Source organism: Typopeltis vanoorti, chromosome 20 (assembly GCF_054136105.1).
Source record: "Typopeltis vanoorti isolate ZY-2024b chromosome 20, IOZ_Tvanoo_1.0, whole genome shotgun sequence".
Lineage (NCBI taxonomy): Eukaryota > Metazoa > Arthropoda > Arachnida > Uropygi > Thelyphonidae > Typopeltis > Typopeltis vanoorti.
This window is the reverse complement of record NC_143568.1, coordinates 25,783,165-25,805,056: the sequence shown is the minus strand read 5'-3', so window position 1 is coordinate 25,805,056 and position 21,892 is coordinate 25,783,165. Positions and strand designations below refer to the sequence as shown.

General features: G+C 35.9%; 1 protein-coding gene across 1 annotated transcript in view; it reads left to right on the top strand.

Annotated features, from left to right (window-relative positions):
* The window catches only part of Tmem214 (Transmembrane protein 214), a 367,830-nt gene that overhangs the window by 183,659 nt on the left and 162,279 nt on the right, over positions 1–21,892 (top strand). Inside the window, exon 7 of the mRNA XM_090410284.1 lies at positions 17,927–18,008. Coding sequence (XP_090266410.1) covers positions 17,927–18,008 — 82 coding nt within the window. The remainder of the gene's footprint in view (positions 1–17,926; positions 18,009–21,892) is intronic.

The following is a 21,892-nucleotide window of genomic DNA, read 5'->3' as shown; positions in this document are numbered from 1 at the left end:
ATAATTGGATATTTCCCATCAGATCACCTTTACATACAAATTGAATAATACCAGCTGCAGTATAGAACCTGTTGCACGCCATGGTCATTTGGCTTACCTTGGATTCTACTTACACATACAATACTCTTTATTCCATCAGCCATCCTCTTATCAGTGTCACCATATTCACAGCTATACTCATTTGCTTTAGTATATGTAATGGAGTACCATGTTTTATCCTGTCAAAATGTCATTGCATAGTTTGGCATTATTGAGATGTTGCCATTTCTTTTATCTCACTTGACTGTTCACTTTTTGTAATGAAAAGACAACCCTTGTAAACTTGAGGAACTATACAGGCTCATCCAGAGCAAGCTTTTACAAACACCCATGCTCATGGTGGGATTTGAACCCACAACCCATTGGTTGGAGAGTAGGTTATGGTCAACCAGTCTGGTATTTTAAAAAGTAAATCACTAAGGCAAAACTTAGCCTTCATAAACCCAAGCTGCCTTTATTCTCATATTCTTGTCCTCTGAATTCTGCCATTAACCAACTTTTCCAGTACTTTTATCACCACTCCTGAGATGGATCCTCCTTTATTAATAGAACTGCTGAAGTTAAACAGCTTGGTCAGAGACACTGCCGATTCTCTTGCACCTTCTTGTAATACAAGGACCAAATCTCATTAAATTTTACAGCAGCATTTGCAATGAGATTTTGTAGTACATAAGCACCTCCAGTTCCTGTCACATTTATCATTGTATATGCCTCCTCCAACTGGATACAAAAAAATCCTTGCAAAGTGATCACCCAATTCAACTGTTCCTTCTAGTTTTGTCATCTCCTTATAATCAGCATTAGCAAATGAACTTCTTGGGATTTCATATGAGCTCTTTGGCAAGTTTCCTCTCATAATCCAGTTTTGCCTAAGCCTAATCCAAGTATGGCTTTTCACCATACTCTTTACTCCCCTCTCTCACTTTGTCATATTTTCCTTTCCTTTCACTACCCTCTCAATTCTCTCTCCTTTTCTTTTGTCTGCTGCAGCACTAGAGAGAATTTTCTCCAATCTCTTAAGCTCATGCTTTGTCCTAAAAGACTCCATACTAGTGTGTTCCCTTTTTTTTTTTTTTACATCAACATTGTCATTTTTTATTTCTCCTATTCTATTGCTTGCATTTTGCAAATTCTCTCATTCCTATCTAATCTCTCTAATACTTGTATTTTTTATTTATTACATCTGCCATTTTGTTCTGCATTTTGTTAAAAGCACTTCTGCCACTTGATTTCAAAACATTTCCTATATACCCTCTCATCTTTCACTTTCAAACCATAAACTATTCACCCTTAGCAGTAAGCACATGCAATCTCACAAAATCCCTCACACTGAACTCCATAACAACATCTTTGATGCCACTGCTCTAGTAGACATTGGTGCCATGTGTCAAACTGTGATCATAAAATATACAATACTAAATATCTAAACTAAACCTACCATGAATTAGGCAAACAGTATTGTTAGTTTTTAAGAAAATAATCTTTTTGGCAGTCATGATCTTCCATATATCTCCTTGTGGGCTTCAAGCATATCTAGCATTATCCAATATTACATTATGATTGCAACAGTGAAAGAGGTATTATATGATCTAATGTTGGAAATAAAGTTCTTGCAAATGGGATTTTTCTGTGTTGAAAAGTACTTCAGGGTAAGTGGATTTGGCCTTTCTGGCAACAGAATTTTTATTTTATGACTGCAGTTCTAGAATTTTTTTTTTTTTTTCATTTCTTACTTAATCTTTTACCTTTGAATTTCATAGAAATGCAGTAATATCAAAACCTACATTAAAAGAATCATAGTAGTGTAGTTTATACTGTTAAAAGATGTTCATGTCTTCTGTTATCATCTTTCTTTAACCTGGCTCCCAAAGTAGCCAGCCACATCTGACATTACCAATATTCTTTCTCTGTCTTTGCTCACAAAAAGTAATCTATCTTCTGGCCAACTAACTGCTCTCAGAAAGCTACAAAAAAAGATAAAAATATTGTCCTCAATTTAGAACAAGAAAGTTCTAAAACAAATCAAGATTGAGCAGCTTTCAGAGGTGAACTGTACACTCAAATACACAAACATCATTGAAAAAAAAAAAAAGAAAGAGTTTGAAAACAAGAAACTTGGAGATTCAGTGGCAAATCCTGAACGAAACACTGACTAATTCAGCCACCAATGCATGCAGTAAGGTTGTCAATAAGGATAGAAAAATCAGAATGCCATCATGGACTCAGGAAGTTAGAGGCAGTAAAAGAAAAGAAGAAAGCATATAGAAAGTTCCTAGCAATTAAGTCATCTTTGTGCAATTAGGGAATACAGAGAAAAATGTAAGAAACTTTAGCGCTGTGTAAAACTAGCTAAACAAAAGTTATGGGAAGACTATGGTAAGAAAATAGAAAATAATTATCAGGAAGGTGGCAAAATATTCTGGAGACTATTGAAAAAGCTTAGAAATGGAGGAAAAAGTACTGTAAAAGGAATCTGAGATGATAAAGGTAACATGAAAACTGAAGCTAATGATATTCTAGATGTCTGGAGTAATTACTTTGAAAGACTGCTAAATGAAACAAGCAGTGTCAGCATGATGGTAGAAACTCCCAAAAGGAATGCAGTCACAAATACATATCCATACTTAAAGCTGAAATGTAGAAAGGCATTAGGAGTAGGTGAAATTTGACTAGAAATGCTCAAATATGGAGGTGTAATGGTTCTTACGTTGGCTGCATTGCATAATTCAGAAGGCCTGGTCAGAGAGTTGAATACCACATTGAGTAGAACTCTCATAGTACCAATCTATAAAAAGGGAAATAAAGCAATGTGAGAATTACAGAGGTATTTCCTTACTGAGTTTTCTTGATAAGATTTATGAAAATATACTTGAGAGATGGCTAAGAAAAATAGTGGAAGGGAAGCTTGGTGAAGATCAAGCTGGATTCAGGCCAAATAAAGGTTGTCAAGATCAGATTTTCACTTTCAGAAAAATAGTTGAGAAATCTTGGGAATATAACAAGTATTTGAGTTTTGTAGATCTGTAAAACGAATATGACATGGTGCTAAGAGGAAAGCTCTTCAAACTGGTATAGTTATATGGTGTAAATGGCACACTATATCAAGCAATATGTAATCCCTGTTTAAGTGCTGATATCAGGAGTTAGATTTGAAGGAGGTACAGCAAGATGGTTCAAGGTTAAATCAGGCATGCAACAAGGGTGCACATTATCTCCAGTGTTATTCATTTTCTATATGGATCATATTATGAAAGAAAGTATTAAATCTGATATCAAAATTTGCAATGCTAATCTAAGCTCTTTACTTTATGCAGATGATGTTATACTTCTGAATAAATCCAGTACAGTCTGCAAGATTTCCTGAGTAAATTGAATAAATTTGGTGTGAAAATCAGCAATAAAAAAATAAAGAAAATGAAAATAGGCTGAAAAATTGAAAACATTGACTGTATTCTGAATGGTGTATCCTAGAACAAGTAAAACATTTTACTTGTTCTACAGCTTTTATTCACAATTTTTAGTGAATCTGGTAAATTAAATATGGAAATAAACAACAGAATTAGTAAAGCGCATATAGTATAAAACTTAAATGTTGGTAGGAAGTCAGCTGAATAAATGTATATTATTATTAAGAGACACCTCCACGGAGTCAGGGACTCATCGAGGGAGGTCCCATACTACGTACACAAGCTATCAAAATGAAAAATTCCATCGACTGAAATCATGTATGCCTCAATAATATCACCCCTCTTTCTCCTGTTTGCCAATGTCTGCAGTCTACAAATTCTCAATTTGTCTTCGTAATCAGTATTCCGCAATCCTGATATCATTTTTAGCACTCTACTTTGCATTCCCCACTGTATCAGAATCACAATGGAAATCAGTAGACCAGATTCTGCACACAGTAGTCCAAGTGAGGTCTTGTCAAGTCCTTGTGTAAAGAGGCAAAATAACATCCTTATCATCATCATCATCATCAATTTCCTGACATATACCCTTAAAGGGTGTACAGGATATGACAGTACTACATGAAAAATTTACAGCATTACTAACTTCCTATCTACAATTTTCCTCCAAATCAGTCTGTTACTTGTCAAGACTCCAACATTACTCGATCTTATATTTCTGTCTTCTAAGACACCTTTTACTGTATCGATCCACCTATATCTAGGTCTTCCTTTGGGGATTTTCGCAGAGAACACTTGTTTTGCTAATCTTTCCTCACTCATTCTGTTTAAGTGACCATACCACCTGAGATTAGTTCTGCTAACGCATTCCTGGATGCTGACAATGTCAAGTTCTTTCCTAATATTCTCGTTTTTAATATGATATTGCCATTGATGCCATCTGTTCATGCCTCTAATCTTTCTCAGGACTCTCATATCTGCGGTCTCTAGTCTTTGGTCAAGTGTTTTACTTCTGACCCAGCTCTCAGATCCATAAGTTATAACTGGTTTGAACACTGTCTTATATACAGCTAATTTAGTGTTCCAACTAATTTTTCTCTTATTCCACATGAATTTATTCAATTGACTTCCTACCATTCTGTTGTCTATTTCTATATTTATTCCTGTAGAGAGGCTTATATGCTGGTTAGACATGATAACTAATAATTAAGGAATTGACAGCATAGACTTAGAAATATAAATTAAATAAACTTTAATATATACTTTCCAATATTTCGGCAAACATCGCATTGCAATCTCCTTGGGAACTTAATACAAAGATAAGTGCACATAAGTACTACATAACAGCAAATGAGATCAGAAGCTAGGAAGCTACCGTTTTCCTAAAGTCCTGATGGTGCCCCTTGGCGTGGCTATATTGGTAGTTCTTGGCATTTGGGTTGAAGTTCTTCTGATAAATGTTTCCCAAATTTGGGGCAGTCTCATGCATCCAAATTTGTTGAGGTTTGGCATGTTCCTAAGGGCTGAGGCTGATTCCGTGAATAGTCTTTCATATTTGAACTTGCTACGGTGTATTACTGTGGCTTTCTTCCATCTTATTCTGTGGTGAGTATCCAGAGTGGCTGTACTGGTGAAATCGAATGTAATCCTTGTGTTCTGAGATTCTGATATTTGCTGTCCTGCCTGTTTGGCCAAAGTAGGATAATTTACAGCTGCAAGGGACCTGGTATATACCAGGCAGGTCTAGGGGAAGTGGTTGGTCTTTAGTGGAGCGGATAAGGGATGCTAATTTTCTATATGGGCTGTAACAAGTGGTCAAGTCATGTTTTTTTAAGATTTTGTTGATTTTTCCCGAGGTGCCTCAGATGTAGGGAATGGTGATGGATTTAGAGTAATCTTTGTTGTGAAAGGGGGGAAGAGGAAAGGGGGTTGTGGATAACTGATTTAAGTATTTTTTGGCTTCTTTTTTTGGGGGCGGGGGAGGGTAGCCATTGGCTGAGAAAGTGTCACGGATGTGATTTAGTTTGGTGGTTAGGACTTGATCATTTTGAACAGATTATTTTTGCCCTGTTGAACAGTGTCTTAATAACTCCATATTGTTGTGAGGGGGGGGAGGTGATGGGATTGTTGGTGAATGTATCTGCCTGTATGGGTGGGTTTTCTATAAACTGAGAAAACCAAGGTTCCATCAGGTTGGCGGGTGACTAGTGTGTCTAGGAAGGGGAGGTTATTGTTATAGAGTTTTCTAATTTGAGAGTTGGTGGTATTACAATCCCACCAACTCTCAAATTAGAAAACTCCATGGGCTCCTTAAGAAGGTCACTTCTTGGCCTGTGGAGATTACCAACAGACTAGAACCATATAACTCTAGACCCCTCCCCCCCTCGCATATATGGGCTCCCAAAAATACAATCCCACCAACTCTCAAATTAGAAAACTCCATAGGCTCCTTAAGAAGATCACTTCTTGGCATGTGGAGATTACCAACAGACTAAAACCATATAACTCTAGACCACCTCCGCCGCATATATGGGCTCCCAAAAATACATAAAGAAAATGTGCCATTACATCCCATAGTGGATGGCATTGATTCCCACACTTACAAACTAGCCAAACATTTAGCCAAAGCGCTCTCACACTATGCTGGCAACACACCATCACACATAAAAAAAACTCAGCCCACTTCAAAGCCAGTATAAATAACCTTACACTCCAACATAATGTCAGTTTTGACGTCTCCCCTTATTCACGAATGTTCCCCTCAAAGAAACCTTAGAGCTAATCCAAGCTAAATTTCCTGCTGATATCTCAGCCCTATTTCAGTTCACAATGAACTCAGGCTATTTCGTTTGGCAGGAAAAATTCTACAAACAGAGAGGGGACAGCCATGGGTTCACCACTTTCCCCACCCTTGGCCAACTTCTTAATGGAGACTTTTGAAGAGAAAGCCTTAAACTCAGCCGCACAAAAACCTACATATGGATTTGCTACGTTGATGATGTATTCGCTATTTGGCCACATGGCCCAGATTCACTCCTCTCCTTCCTAACACACATAAACAACCAACACCCTGGAAAAAGAGAAAAACAATAACCTCCCCTTCCTACACACACTAGTCACTCACCAACCTGATGGAACCTTGGTTTTCTCAGTTTATAGAAAACCCCACCCATATAGGCAGATACATTCACCAACAATCCCATCACACCCCCCCTCACAACAATATGGAGTTATCAAGACACTATTCAACAGGGCAAAAATAATCTGTTCATTTGATCAAGCCCTAACCACTGAACTAAATCACATCCATGACACTTTCTCAGCCAATGGCTACCCCCCCCCCCCCCAAAAAGAAGCCAAAAAATACTTAAACCAGTTATCCGCCCTACCCCCCCCCCCCCTTTCACAAAAAAAGATTACTCTAAATCCATCACCATTCCCTACATCCAAGGCACCTTGGAAAACATCAACAAAATCTTAAAAAAACTTGACTTGAACACGTTACAGACCATATAGAAAATTGGCATCCCCTTATCCGCTCCACTAAAGACCAACCACTTACCCTAGACCTAGCTGGTGTATACTAGGTCCCTTGCAGCTGTAATTTATCCTACTTTGGCCAAACAGGCAGAATAGCAAATATCAGAATCTCAGAACACAAGGATTACATCCGATTTCACCAGTACAGCCACTCTGTGCTTGCAGACCACGCTCTGGATACTCGCCATAGAATAAGATGGAAGAAAGCCACAGTAATACACCGTAGCAAGTTCAAATATGAAAGACTATTCATGGAATCAGCCTCAGCCCTTAGGAACATGCCAAACCTCAACAAATTTGGATGCATGAGACAGCCCCAAATTTGGGAAACATTTATCAGAAGAACTTCGACCCAAAGGCCAAGAACTACCAATATAGCCCGCCAGGGGGAACCATCAGGACTTTAGGAAAACGGTAGCTTCCTAGCTTCTGTTCTCATTTGCTGTTATGTAGTACTTACGTGCACTTCTCTTTGTATTAAGTTCCCAAGAAGATGGCAACGTGACGTTTGACGAAATATCGGAAAGTATTTATTAAAGTTTATTTAATTTATATTTCTAGTCTACGCTGTCAATTCCTTAATTATTAGTTATCATTTCCATATTTAATTTACCATCTTCACTAAAAATCATGCCTAAGTAGCTGAAATGTTTTACTTTTTCCACAGGTTCTCCATTCACAACCCAGTTGACATTTTCAACAATTCTACCTATTTTCATTGTCTTTGTCTTTTTATTGCTGACCTTCATACCATATCTATTACGACAGTTATTCAATTTAGTCAGGGAATCTTGCAAACTTGAAGCAGATTTATTTAGAAGTATAACATCATCCACATAAAGCAAAGAGCTGACATTAATATATCCAATTCTGATATAATGTTTAATACCACTTTTCTTCATAATGTGTTCTATATAGATAATGAATAACAGAGGGGATAATGTACATCCTTGCCTCACACCAGATTTAACATTAAACCATCTTCCTGTACTTCCTTCAATTCTAACTGCTCACTCAAACTCAAATAAAGACTAAGTATTGCTTGATATAATGCCCCGTTGACATTAACTTCTCTCTTGCCACCTTGCCATATGCTTTTTCCAGACTGACAAAACTTAAATACGGATCTTTGTTATATTCCCATGCTTTCTCAACTATTTGTCGTAAAGTGAAGATCTGATCCTGACAACCTTTATTTGGCCTGAATCCAACTTGTTCTTCACCAAGCTTTTCTCCCACAATTCTTCTCAATCGTTTCTCAAGTGTGCTTGCATAAATCTTGCCAGGAACACTCAGAATGGAAATACCTCTGTAATTCTCACATTCAGTTTTATTTCCCTTTTTATATATGGGTACTATGAGAGCTCTACTCCAATCATTGGGAATTCGTCCCTCTGTCCAGGCTTTCTGAACTATGCAGTGCAGCCACTGCAAGACTTTTATACCACCATACTTCAGCATTTCTGGTCGAATATCATCTACTCCTGCTGTCTTTCCACATTTCAAGCCTTTTGATGACATTTTCTACTTCAAGTATGGATATGTATTCCTGACTGTATGCCTGTTAAGTGTTGTTTAACCAGCCGGCATGAAATTTTGTCATGTTGTACCATCAGTTTCTATATTGGTTTAAGCCAATAAGAATACAATTTGGTCGGCTAAATCCCAAATTGCCAACCAATCCTCATTCATTCAGTATCCAAGTAGATACCCAACAGGATGCACAACGAGAAGGTGAGGATTGGATATTAGGTTATAAGCCCTGGTCGGTTCTCCACATTTCTTTAAAGGCTATGTGGAGGTTTCCTCTCAGTTATACAGCTTTGACCCTTAAGCACCCCCTCAACTTTACACATCCTTATCTTTACATGTTAAAGTTCGTTTCAGCATTGCAATTATCTTTTGGGAATGAATACACTTCAAGATCCCTAGCCAGATCAGTTTCTTCTAGCATAATCCTACCAATATAATATATTAGATATCTAATCACACTGAAGTAAATGACTTTACATTTACTGACATTGAACTGTCACCCATTTTCCTGTGCTTACAATTCCAGTCTATTGAAAGCACTACCTATCTTTGCATCATCAGCAAATGGCTGTATGTTGCTTGTCAAATCCTTTGCAATATCATTAATGTACAAATTGAATAACAGTGGACCAAGCACTGATCCTTGTTGTACATTGAATCGTTTGCCATCATAGACCTTCTTCTTAATTCATTTTTATCATATCAGGGTAATACTTATTATTATCACTTTCTCATACTGAACTTGTTACTAGTTAAATCATCAGTACCTACTACAATTACAATCTCGTTAACTTTTCTTTTCTTGTTTTGAATTGCATGTGCTGTATTTTTAATTTCAGCTTCTGGAAAAGTTGATGTTATAACCTACTCATCAACAGCATGTTCTGTGACAGTCACCATACCAAATAACACCAAAATTACTTACCTGATTTTTGCTTACTGACTTACTTGATTCTGTGCTTTGTTGTTTCTTATTTTGCTGCTTAATTTTCTTTTCCTTAATATGTTCATTCAAACAGCTCTCAACTTCCTGTAATTCTCACATCGTCTCTGATAATATGCTTTAATTATGGAATAAGAAAGAAATTTGTCAGAATGCTAAATTAGCTGTATACAGTATTCAAACGAATTTTCACTTATGATCTGAGGGTTGGTTAGAAATAAAATATTTGATCGAAGACTGATCTCAGATATGAGAGCTTTGAGAAAGATTAGTGGAGCGAACCATTGTCATCAATATCAGTATCACATCAAGAATGAGAATATATGGAAAGAACTTGCCACTGTTAACAATCTCAGGTGGTATGGTCACTTAAACAGAATAGGAGAGGACAGATTAGCAAAAGAAGTGTTCTTTGCCAGGTTGGCAGGAAAAAGACCCAGAGGAAGACAAAGATGTAGATAGATTGATACAGCAAAATGAACTTTAAAAGATTGTTATTATCTGAGACCTCCAGGGAGTCAAGGACTCATCGAGGGAGGCTATAAATCACCCACACCAGCTATCATACCTTCCCTTAAATCATTCGCACTAGATGCACTCACTACCCCCCTAAGGGCAAAGTATTCCACTCACTCATTGCTCTCTGGGAGATAAACCTAACTCTTCCCCCTTTCTTGACTGCAAATAAATTTAACTTCCATGGATGCCCTTGTGTTCTCTCTCCACCTTCCATATAACGAAAATTTTCATCAATTGATATCCTGTAACACCCATTCAAAAGTTTATAGACCTCTATCATATCACCTCTCTTTCTCCTGTTAACCACTCATCTTTGGTTAATAGGAGAAAGTTATGATCATTGCAAACTAATAATCAAATCATTAGTGTGCAATCCACATACTTGCAATCTGTCCTCATAATCCAGATATAATCTTTGTAACTCTTCTTTGCACCCTTTCCACAGGTTCTTTATCCTCTCGGAACCTGGGAGACCAAATCTGCATACAATAATTCAGGTGTGGTCTTATCAAAGCCTTATAAAAAGGCAAAATGACTTCCTTATCCTTACATGTCAAGGTTCACCTCAACATCGCAGTTATCTTCTGACTTGTATTTGCAACTTTTGCTATGTGACCTTTGAATTTTAAATTCCTATCCACCAATATGCTGTCAAGATCCCTTGCCTCTTCAGTTTCTTGTAGCATAACCCCGCTAATATAATATGCTGCTGGGATGCTAATCACGCCAAAGTGCATAACTTTACACTTACTAACAATACATTAACAGCTATTTTCATATGCCCAAATTTCCACTCTATTCAAATCATTTTGTAATTGTTGAATCTGTAGCATTCCTGATTGCCCTGCCTATATTTGCATCATCGGCAAACAATTGCACATCTGATGTTAGATCCTTCCTGATGTCATTAATGTATAGATTGAACAGTAATGGTCCAAGGACTGAACCCTGACTGTACTCCCTGAGGATGTCTCAGTGACTGAGACAGTATGTATTGGAAGAATTAAAATATTCTTGCAATTAAAATAATTTTGTTATGCCCAAGGAAAACTTGGGCATAACAAAATGCACAAGTTTATAAAAAATGGAGATTTTTATAAAGGAAACCTTGATTAAATATAATTTTCAAGATTTCCACATTATATACAGCAGTATATATATTTAATTCTGCATGAACAGAAATTAAGGTTGTGCTGGAAAATAGTTCGATTTAAAATCAGTTATAAGACTTTATTTATTCATATACAGTCTCCCCTCCATTCCTCGACCTTCCCTTAGGACTGGTTGAACTCTCCTAGTGAGGGATTAAGTATATTTATGACTGTAGATCCGTGTGTATATTATTGGGCCAGTTTGTCTGTTCTGAGGGACAAAAAATCCCGAGTCAGGTGGACAAAACCCTCCACTTCCATAAAGGGCTTTATCTATACCAACTGAGCTATGGAAGCTCTAGATGTAAGACTAAGGTTGTAAGATAACTCCATTCATAATCTTATATGCATGGCTTGAAAAATTTTGTGCTGGCTCACCAGTCAAGCAAATATCTCACTCATCAGATGTTAGCTTGAGTGTACTTCACCCACAGTTGATTAACATATCATAGTCATGCTTATTCCTGGATCTGGTCAGTTAAAAGTAACTTTTGCTAATGGTTTGGCATTTAACCCTGAATAACTACCATTGTTGATCACATATGTTAACTACTTGTTTATTAGTCTGTGAAGAAAAATATTCATGCATTTTATGTACTACAAAAACCATTTATTATTATAATTTTATTAATAGTACTATTTTCTTCTATGTTTTTGCATCTGACACTTATGTCTTCAGTTATTTAAAAGAAAAAAAAAAGAAAGAAAGATTAAACAGTCTCTTCTCTCATTTGCAAGGAAATGTTGAAAACATCTCAGTATCATAAAACTTCAATAAAATAAAATTCTTAGATTAGTGCATTTCTGAATCCTGATTGGCTCCAAAACATTGTTTTTGATGGATAGGTGATGTCATGTCATATGGCATGGTGGCAACTCAGAAAACAGTCAAAAAAAAATTTAATTTAAAATAAATATAATGAAATGAAATAAATACTTCTTTCTCAGTTTTATAAGTTTTAATCTCCACTATTAATGGTTCATATTCTGTATATTTTATCAGTGGGTAAGAAAACGTTTTTACAAAAAAGTATGCAAAAGGTAGATGATTCTTATATTTGTTAGCCTTGCTACATGTTTTGGAAAACTAAGATTTAGATATAGAAAATGAGAATTTTAAATGGAATAGGAGAGAATTATTTCCATACCATTAAAGAATTGTGTCTAAATATATGGATCGGAAAGTTGGAAATGCTCATAATCCTAACCAAGGAAATGGTTGGGATTATCATTGTGGGCATTCTTACTATGTCAGACAACAGTGTGATTGCTTAAACAAAATGCACCATCCTTATAAGAGAAGACATGTATGAGATAAGACCCATAATATACAGCTGATGCACTTATGTGACTCTTATGTGAATTCATAATACACCCATAAACCTTGCCGCACTGCTGGTTTAAAGATTTTTTTTCTCTTTTTGTATCAGAAATACTCTAATAAGAACAAGCATGAAACTTTTACATGGGCAGGGTAGCTGTATCTGCTTGTGGCAGGATTTGAATCCATAGCCAGTTGGTTTGAGAGTGGTACACTATCCACTTGGATAACCATGCTGGTAAATATGGAATAAAGGACCCTTGCTGATGATATCTAAATATTTTACATCAGCGGTCATGGTTGGTGCATAGTGGTTGGTCAGCGAATTTAGTGCTCCTGTAAAGTTGGTGATTTTTGTCTGTTTTTATTGCATTTTCCCTTAGAAAATTAGTGTTTTGTAGTATACTAGTGTAGATTTTAATGTTTTATAGTGTATTTAGTATTTTATCACATATTTTTATTAAGATATTTCAATATTTAGTATAAGTTTAAAATGGCACCAAAAAAAAGGGCAAGAAATATAATGCTAAAAAAAGCACAGAAGGCAAGAACAAGAAGGATAGTGAAATGGAGGAGGTTAATGAAAATAAATTAACTGCCAAAATAGCGAAGTTGAAGCAGATCATCAGAGAGACTATGCGGGAATTGCAAAAGGTTGAGAGGTGTTTAAATGAGCATAGGGAGAAAGAGAAAAATGAACAGGAAAATAAGAACTTCACAAAGCAAAGAAACAGGCAAGTCAGGAAATAATGGAAATCAGGTAAGTAAGAAAAAAGTTATTTGGTATGGTAAACCTATAATAAAACATGCTATAGATGAGCGAGTTATAACATCGAGTTTTCCTGAAATTTAAAATATAATGCAAGCAATTCAAAAACAGAAAAGAAGAGTAAATGAAATCGTAGTTGTAGTAGGTACTAATGGTTTAACTGGCGATAAGTTTAGTATGAGAGAGGACATGGAAGGGTTGTTGGAAGAAGCGAGAGTGAAGAGTGGGAAAGTGAAAACTGTCAGTATTTTACCTTGCTCTGATAAAAATGAATTAAGAAGAAGGGCCATGATGGTGAACTATTCAATGTAGAAATAATGGATGCGAGTTTTTTGAAGGGTGGAGTGAGTTTGATGGAAGACTGGATTTATATAAGAGGGCCGGCCTACACTGAATGTGTTTTGTATCAGGAGTCTGGAAAAACTAATAACTGGTATTAGACCTAACACAGAGAGTCAGGGAAACTAAATTATGTGGTGTGAAATGTTGACGAGGAGAGAACTATTTCGGGTTTGTGTTTGTTTGGTTCAGACCGATCAAATGTGTACAAAGATGTCTACATATGTAAAGCATTAGAGAATAGAGATCTGTAAGTTGTCCAACTGTGTCAGGCAGACTGCAGACAAGACAGTACAAAAGAACAAACCGATTTTTATGTCTATACATGAATGATAGGAGTATCAGAAACAAATGGATAGTTTGTTGCCTTATTCAATATGTTGTGACCTCAGATTGTAGGTATTAGCGACACCTTGCTATCAGAATCGGAGCTACTAACTGGTATCAAGTGTCAAGGATAGGATACGGTATTTTTAGGGAGGATAGGAGAGGAGGGGTGTACTGCTAATGATATCGCATGACTTGAATCCAGTTAGAGTTGAGACATGTGATTGTAGTACTACTACTACTAACAATATTTCATGTGGCACTGAGAGTGAAGCCATCTGGTGTGAGATGGAATCTAACAAGATCAGTTACACAGTGAGGTGTTGTTACAGACCTGGTGTATCGGTTGCTAGTGATGAAGAAATGCATCACCAAAGAGAAAAGATGAGCACAAAAAGAGTAATATAATAGGAAACTTTAATTATCCAAATATTGATTTGATAGCAGTAGAATCTCATGAGAAGGAAAATGCATTTAATGAGCTGTTGCAGAACAACTTCCTCAAGCAGCATGTGACAGAAGGAACAACTTGAGGGCAAAGAGTGTTAGATTTGATTATAGTGTCAGAGGGCGTTTCAGTTAAAGAAGTAACTATTCTGCCTCCGGTTGGTGACAGTGATCATGTGGTACTCACTTGGGAAGTGACTAAGTTTATGAATGTTTCATTCAGAATAGGTTACATGCTGAACTATAAAGCAGGAAATTATGACCAAATTATGAAGTATTATGAGTATACTTCATTATGAAATTATGAAGTATACGAGTTCAGTGGAATTGAGAGTGCATGGGAAGCACTTAAACAATACTTAAATGATGCAATATCAGAATGTGTCCCGAGAGTTCAAAGAATAAATAGAGTAGGTGTCAAATGGATGTGTAATTTTAATAAGCAAGAGATTCCTAAGAAAAGGGCGATGTGGAAGGAATACTGTGTGCCTAAGAATGACGTCCGTTATGAACATTATAAACTGCATTCTGGAATAGCCGCAACTGTTGTGCGGATAGCAAAGTCTGAATATGAAAAGAAACTGGCTCTGTGTGCTAAAGACAACCCACAAGAATTTTATCGATATGCTGCAAGTAAAAGAAAGAATGAATATTGGACCTTTTGGCAACTCGTATAAGTAAATATCACCTCTCTGTTGATTTTGCCTTAGTATCACCACTTCTGGGTCTGCCTCTCACTGACAAGACCTCAATAAAGGTCGAAACCGGTCTGGTTTCGACCTTTATTGAGGCCCTCCCCTTAATGCATAGCATTATACATCTCCACAAGGAGATGTGCTTTGCATTATGGGAGATACGAGACAAGAAGTGATGAGAGCCTGGTCCACCTTTGCTACGAGTTGCCTCAGTCCTGAACTACTTCAGGTGCAAACTTTGTTTACTTACACTTGGGTAAAGGATTAAACAAAATTTATTAAAGAATGAATATGAAGGAATAACTCTTATAAATCCAGATGGCATGAGGGTTACAAATGCAGAAGAGAGTTATTCAGTTAATGAGTGTCCATTTTGTTAAAAGCTATCAACCTGGTGAACATAATATTTAGCTCACTGTTTTCTCTTCACGAGGTGAAAAATGCAGGTGTATGAAGATGAGGTATTAGAGCTGTTGCACAAATTGGATAAGAATTCAGCAATAGGGACTGATGGAATATCAGCACGTGTGCTAAAAGTGTTCAGCCGAACTGGCCATTCCTTTGACCAGGCTGTTTAATATGTCTCAGAACAGGGAAGATTCCGCAGGAATGGAAGGAATGTATGGTAATTGAATTGCACAAGGGTGGTGCAAAGACCGATGTATCCAAGTATCGACCAATTAGTATTTCAGGAGTAGTGGTGAAGATTTTGGAAAAATTAGGTAGGGCTCACATTCAGAAATGGGCTGACACTGTATCTCTACTTTGCAATGAACAGCATTGGTTTACTAAGTGAAGGTTATGTTTTAGCAACTTGCTCTCATTCTATAATAATGTTACCATTCAGCTAGACAATGTAAATGGATACACCATCATACTTTTGGATTTTGCTAAGGCTTTTCACAAAATATGGCATGGATTACTCTTGCATAAATTGGAGAATATGGGATTGGATTTTAAAATAAGAGGATGGCTGACTGACAGATATCAAAAAGTGGTATATATATATATATACGGGGGATCTGAGTCTGCAAGGTTTAAGGTAACAAGTGGTGTTCCACAAGGATCAGTGTTTAGTCCACTGTTAATCAATCTGTACGTTAATGATTTATTTGGGAAGGATTTGACAAGTGACATACAGCTATTTGCTGATGATGCAAAGATAGGGATAATCAGGAATGCTGCTGATATGCAGTACTTGCAGAATGATTTGAATAGGCTGGAATTGTGGGCATTGGAAAATGGGATGTCAGTTCAACGTGAGTAAATGTAAAATCATTCACTTCGGCATGATTAGATATCCAATGTTGTATTATGTTGGTGGGATTAGGCTATAAGAAACTGATGAGGCTAGGGATCTTTGAGTGTTAATAGTTAGGAAATTGAAGTTGAGGGGCCATTTGTCAACAATTGCAAATGCAGCTCAAAAGATAATTGCAATGCTGAAACGAACGTTCACATGTAAAAATAAGGATGTTATTTTGTCTCTTAACAGGGCCTTAATAAGACCTCACTTGGACTATTGTGTTGTAGGTCTAGTCTCCTGGTTTCCATTGTGATTCTGATATATTGAAGAGAGTACAAAGGAGAGTGTTAAAAATGATATAGGATTGTGGAATACTGATTATGATGATAGATTGAGAATTTGTAGACCGCAAACACTAGCAAACTGGAGAAAGAGGGGTGATATGATTGAGACTTACAATCTTCTGAAAGGCTCATACAGGATTCCAACTGATGGAATTTTTTAATTTATGGAGGATCAAGAAAGGATAAGAGGGCTTCAGTCTCAGCTTCCTTGGAAGCTGAGACTGAAGGCCTCCAAGAAGGGTGTGAGGGCTAGATTTTTCTCTCAAAGGATTGTGTGTGATTGGAATGGTTTGCCTTTGAATGTTGTGCAAGCAGTGTGAATGAATTCAAGAATAACTATGATAGCTTGTGAACATAATACACACATAATACACACATAATATGTGTGTATTATGTGTCCTCCCTTAAGTCTGACTCCCTGGAGGTCTCTCTTTATAATAATAAATAAATAAATAAATAAATAAATATATATATATATATATATATATATAATTAAATATTAAAAAAAAGTTGGCAAATGTAGTGCACTATCTAAATACACCAAACGTGAGTGAGGAACAGAATTGTCTAAGGTGTGAGAGTGACCTTAATTCTAAGGAAACACTGCTGCCAGGATGGCTCAGGCTGTCTTCACATGCAACCAAAAGCATGCGCACTAGGACTCTATATAACAACACAGTTTTCTACCAGTTTTTAGGCATAATGTAAACAGAAAAGAACTTAAGACTGAATGAACTGATTTTAGTGAAATTTAAGATTTTGAGAAAATATTGACCAGCATTAATTTTTATCAAAATGAATGATAATAGCCACTCCCACCTTCACATGAGACTAAAATGCATTTTTTACTTATGTACTGATCTTGCATTGGAGTTTCTGTTGGGCGCCATTAATTTCAGTTTTTATTCAGAATATTAATTACTCCCTGTGAATCTAATTTTTCAGCAATCTTTTTTTGTCTTCCCCCCTCCCCTTCCCCCATAAGTAACACTAATGTCATTAACTTCCCTGCTGTTACATTTTCTAACTTCTGTTAGAATTTTGGGATTTAGTAGTATCCATCTCTTTACTCAGAAGTAGTGATTATGTTGATATATTAGAAACAGTTTTTATTTATAATCAAATTTCCAGTCTGATTGCTCACTTGAATAACTTATCTTTTCAACTAACAGGCTGTGAATGTGGTAAAAATCTAATGAGATTTTTACCACATCTAATGAGATTTTTACTATGTGATCTCATACAGATCAAAATACACTTCCAAAATTATTATTATTTTTTAATTGAAAAGTTTTTTTCATTCCAGTGTGGCTACAGATAATGTTTCCTGTACTGGGAATGCGAGCTTATACTAAATATACAATTGAGTACTTACAAAATCTTCTAAGGTAAGTATTATTTTCTTTATAGTTTGTTTTTTTTTCTTTCTCTTTCTAGATATACTAATCTGGATCTAAGAATATTTATGATCATAATCAGGGCTTGACAAATATGCTCGCTCACTTAATTGTACCTGTGGTGAGTAAGTTTTCCCGTGGATCAGTAGCTGCAGAGTGGACAAAATAAATTTTTTTTTTTTTACAAAATAAAATAAAAAAACTCCTCCAATCACAGTACATAACTTCTGTTGACTTATTGGACAAGTTAGATTAGAGACCACAGATTTGAGAGTTCTGAAAAAAAATTAGGAGCCTGTACAGATGGCATTAATGATAGAATTATATTAAAAATGAAGACATTAGGAGAGAACTTGACATTGTTAGCATTCAAAAATGTGTGAGTAGGGCTGATCTAAGTTTGCATTGTTACATAAACAGAATTGGAGAGGAAGGATTAGCAAAATAGGTGTTTGATGCCAAGATGGCAGGAAAAAGACCCAGAGGAAGACTAAGAACTAGATGGATTGATGCAGTTGGAAGTGCCTTAAAAGATCAAAATTTGAGATGCCACTTCTAGTGCTGAAAAGTAATAGGCTATTTTGGAGAAAAATTGCTGATATGAGATTAATAAATGTACACTTAATTATGTAGTGTTGTCTTAGTAGCCTGTATACTAGGACACCGCTTGAGGATGCATATCAGGAAATCAAGGATGGTGATCATCATTAATAAAATGGGGAGTTTTGGCAAGTACATTTCTTGCATGGTGAGTAGAGTTTTACATAATGGAGCCCTGATCATATTAATAGAACATTTATAATATGTTATCATAATTACAATAATAAATGGAAGTTTAAAAATAGAGTGGTTAATGAAGAAATTCTAAAATAAACAAAAAACCTGATGCCTCATTGATAGTGAGCAATAGAAAAGCTTATACTGTTCATAAAATTCTTATTATTCTACAAAACAAATTTCTAAAACTCAGCTTTTTAAAGCAGAAATGTAAAAACAGAGTCATTCATAAAAGCATTTATTATATAATAGCAAATAGCACAGTTCACAAGACAATGCATTTAGGTTTAAAGCGAGAAACATAAGTGCCGATTTATAAGAAACGTTTTGTGACTAGTATGATGCTCTATAGAAATTTATTTTAAATGCTTTAGGAAACATTTTGTTTTAGGTTTCAGAATTATTCCTTAATGTTGTTTCATTCCATCTCCCAAATAAAATAAAAACAGATGTATGAAAATTATCATATAATCATTAAAAAAAAATGTTTCAGTTAGCATTGTTGTATGTTGACATCATTTGTATCATATTATTTGAACCTTTTGGTTTATCTGCTGTAATGTATAATTTTATCTCAGAACATTTAATCTAACTTTTCCATTTAAAAGGATTTGATTTTAATGAAATCTGAAAAGAGTTGACAAATTTTGGTACAAAACTTGAACACCAAATTTCATTAAATCTTGTTCAGCAACTTCAGAGTTATTTTGTATTATTTCAAAATATTTTGTACCCCTCATTTTTTATTACAAATGGAATTTTTGCAAATACACATGTAAATACAGTAAAACCCTGTTTTTACGTTCCCGCAATTTACGTTTTCCTGCCATTTACGTCATTTTCCGTTGGTCCCGTCTTAAGGCTTTTTCTTATATGTTGTTTTCCCGCCATTAACAACTTGATGTGGACGTTATTTCTCGTGATTTGCGTTTTTTTTTTTCGGGTGACAATACTGATTTTCGAATCAATTTCCTCTCATTCAAATCGATTTCTGTGGAAATCTGCGCATTTTCGTTCCCAGATGGCGTTGCTTTCGACTGTAGTTTCGTTTCCACCATCATGGTGACTTGCACGCTTGCAGCAGTGATGTAGTGATGAGCGATACTGTGATTTTTCAATCACAGTACAAATTGAATGTTGCAGAATTTTTGCTACGTAATTTAGCGTGTGATAGTTGATTTCAAGTTACGGTGGTGGATGATCCATGTTAGTAACATGGAGAAAAAAGACAGAAAATGTATTATGATCCAAAAGATCTTGGATTCTCCGTGTCCACTTTGAACACGATAGTAAAACACAGGTCAAGCATTGAACTCAATGCAAAGCAATCTGTCGCTATGTCAAAAAAAAAACGAAAATATATCCGGACACCGACATACCATGAATTGGATAAACTTGTGGCAGAGTGGTTTGTTTCTATGAGAGCGTCGGGTATTCCAGTCGATGGTACTATACTCCGAGCGAAATCCCTTGAATTTGCTGCGAGGTTGGGGATTAATGGTTTTACTGCGTCTAATGGATGGATTGATCGTTTCAAGACTCGTCACAATATTGTGTATAATCAAGTGTGTGGAGAAAGTAATAGTGTTGCAGGGGAAACTGTAAACCAGTGGAAACGAACTAAAAACTATTATTCAGGACTACGAACCGAAAAATATTTTCACTGTTGATGAAACTGGGCTCTTTTATAACATTCTGCCAAGTAAAACATTGTGTTTTAAAGGAGAGAAGTGTCATGGTAGAAAACTCAGCAAGCAGACGGTAACTGTTTAGCTCATGGTCAGTGCTGATGGGTCAGAAAAATTACCTCCACTGGTAATTGGTAAATTTTAAAAACGAAGGTGTTTTAAGAACGATCTGCCTACTAAGTACGATGCCAACAGCACAGCATGGATGACCAGCAGCATCTTCACATCCACCATGCATGTTCTGGATGCTAAAATAGGGGAAAATCACCGCAAAACACAACTACTACTGCTAGACAAATGTCCTACACACCCTAAAGATCTGCAGCTCAGAAACATTAGATTAGATTAGTGTTCTCCCCCCCCCAATTGTACAGTGAGCTTCAGCCATTAGATCTGGGCATCATTAATGCATTTAAATGGAAATATAGAAAAATGCTTGTTGAAAAAGCTGTGTTTATGCATGATAATGGTATGGACCCAAAACAAATGATCATATCAATCTTTGATGCCATGCATTATGTGGCCAAAGCACATTTGCATGTTACTCCTGAAACCATATCCAACTGTTTCCGGAAGGCAGGAGTTACATTTGTGGAAGAAGAGGAAGAAGAAGATATATCAGAGCCAAAAAACTGGTATGTGATGGATGAGTCTTCCTCATTTCAAGACGATGTTGATGCTGGTGTGATCACATCAATGGTACCAAGTGTAGAAGACACCCTTTCCGACCACCTTGGTGAAGAAGATGAAGTGGTTGAAGAAGACTGTGATCAAGAACTTACCGTCCCTACTAGTAAAGAAGCAATGGATGCTATCTCTGTTTTGAGGTAGTATATTGCAAGTACATCAGGAGACAATGAGGCATTTAATGCCTTATACACTATGGAGAGGCAGATGGAACTTATAAGAGTGCAGAAAAAGCAAAAACAATCAACAATTAAAGATTTTTTTAAACAGATAAATGTAAGTAATTGTAAATTCGTTTATTTTCAGTCATTAAATTTTGTAATCTGGTATGTAGACTCACATACTAGCAGTAAGTCATCTTTTGGCCTTTTTTGATGTTTATCTTTAGTTTTTATTTTATTATTATTTTATTTTTAGTTTTATCTATGGATATTTTCATTCCAAACTGTTCTACAAAATGTTTAAATTATATAGTAAATTGTCTTCCTTATCTGATATTACCTGATCATCTACAAATAATAATGTATTTATTTTATTATTCCAGGAAATTTCTATACCTGGGTTATTTGAAGTGTTCCACTCTATTAATATTTTATTAATATAAATATTAAAACGTGTTGGAGACAAAGGACATTCGTTTTCCTCCTTAGCTTATAGATTGTTTTTCAGAATTTTTTTCATTTATTTTTATTTTGTTGGTTGTTGAAAATATTAGGTATATTT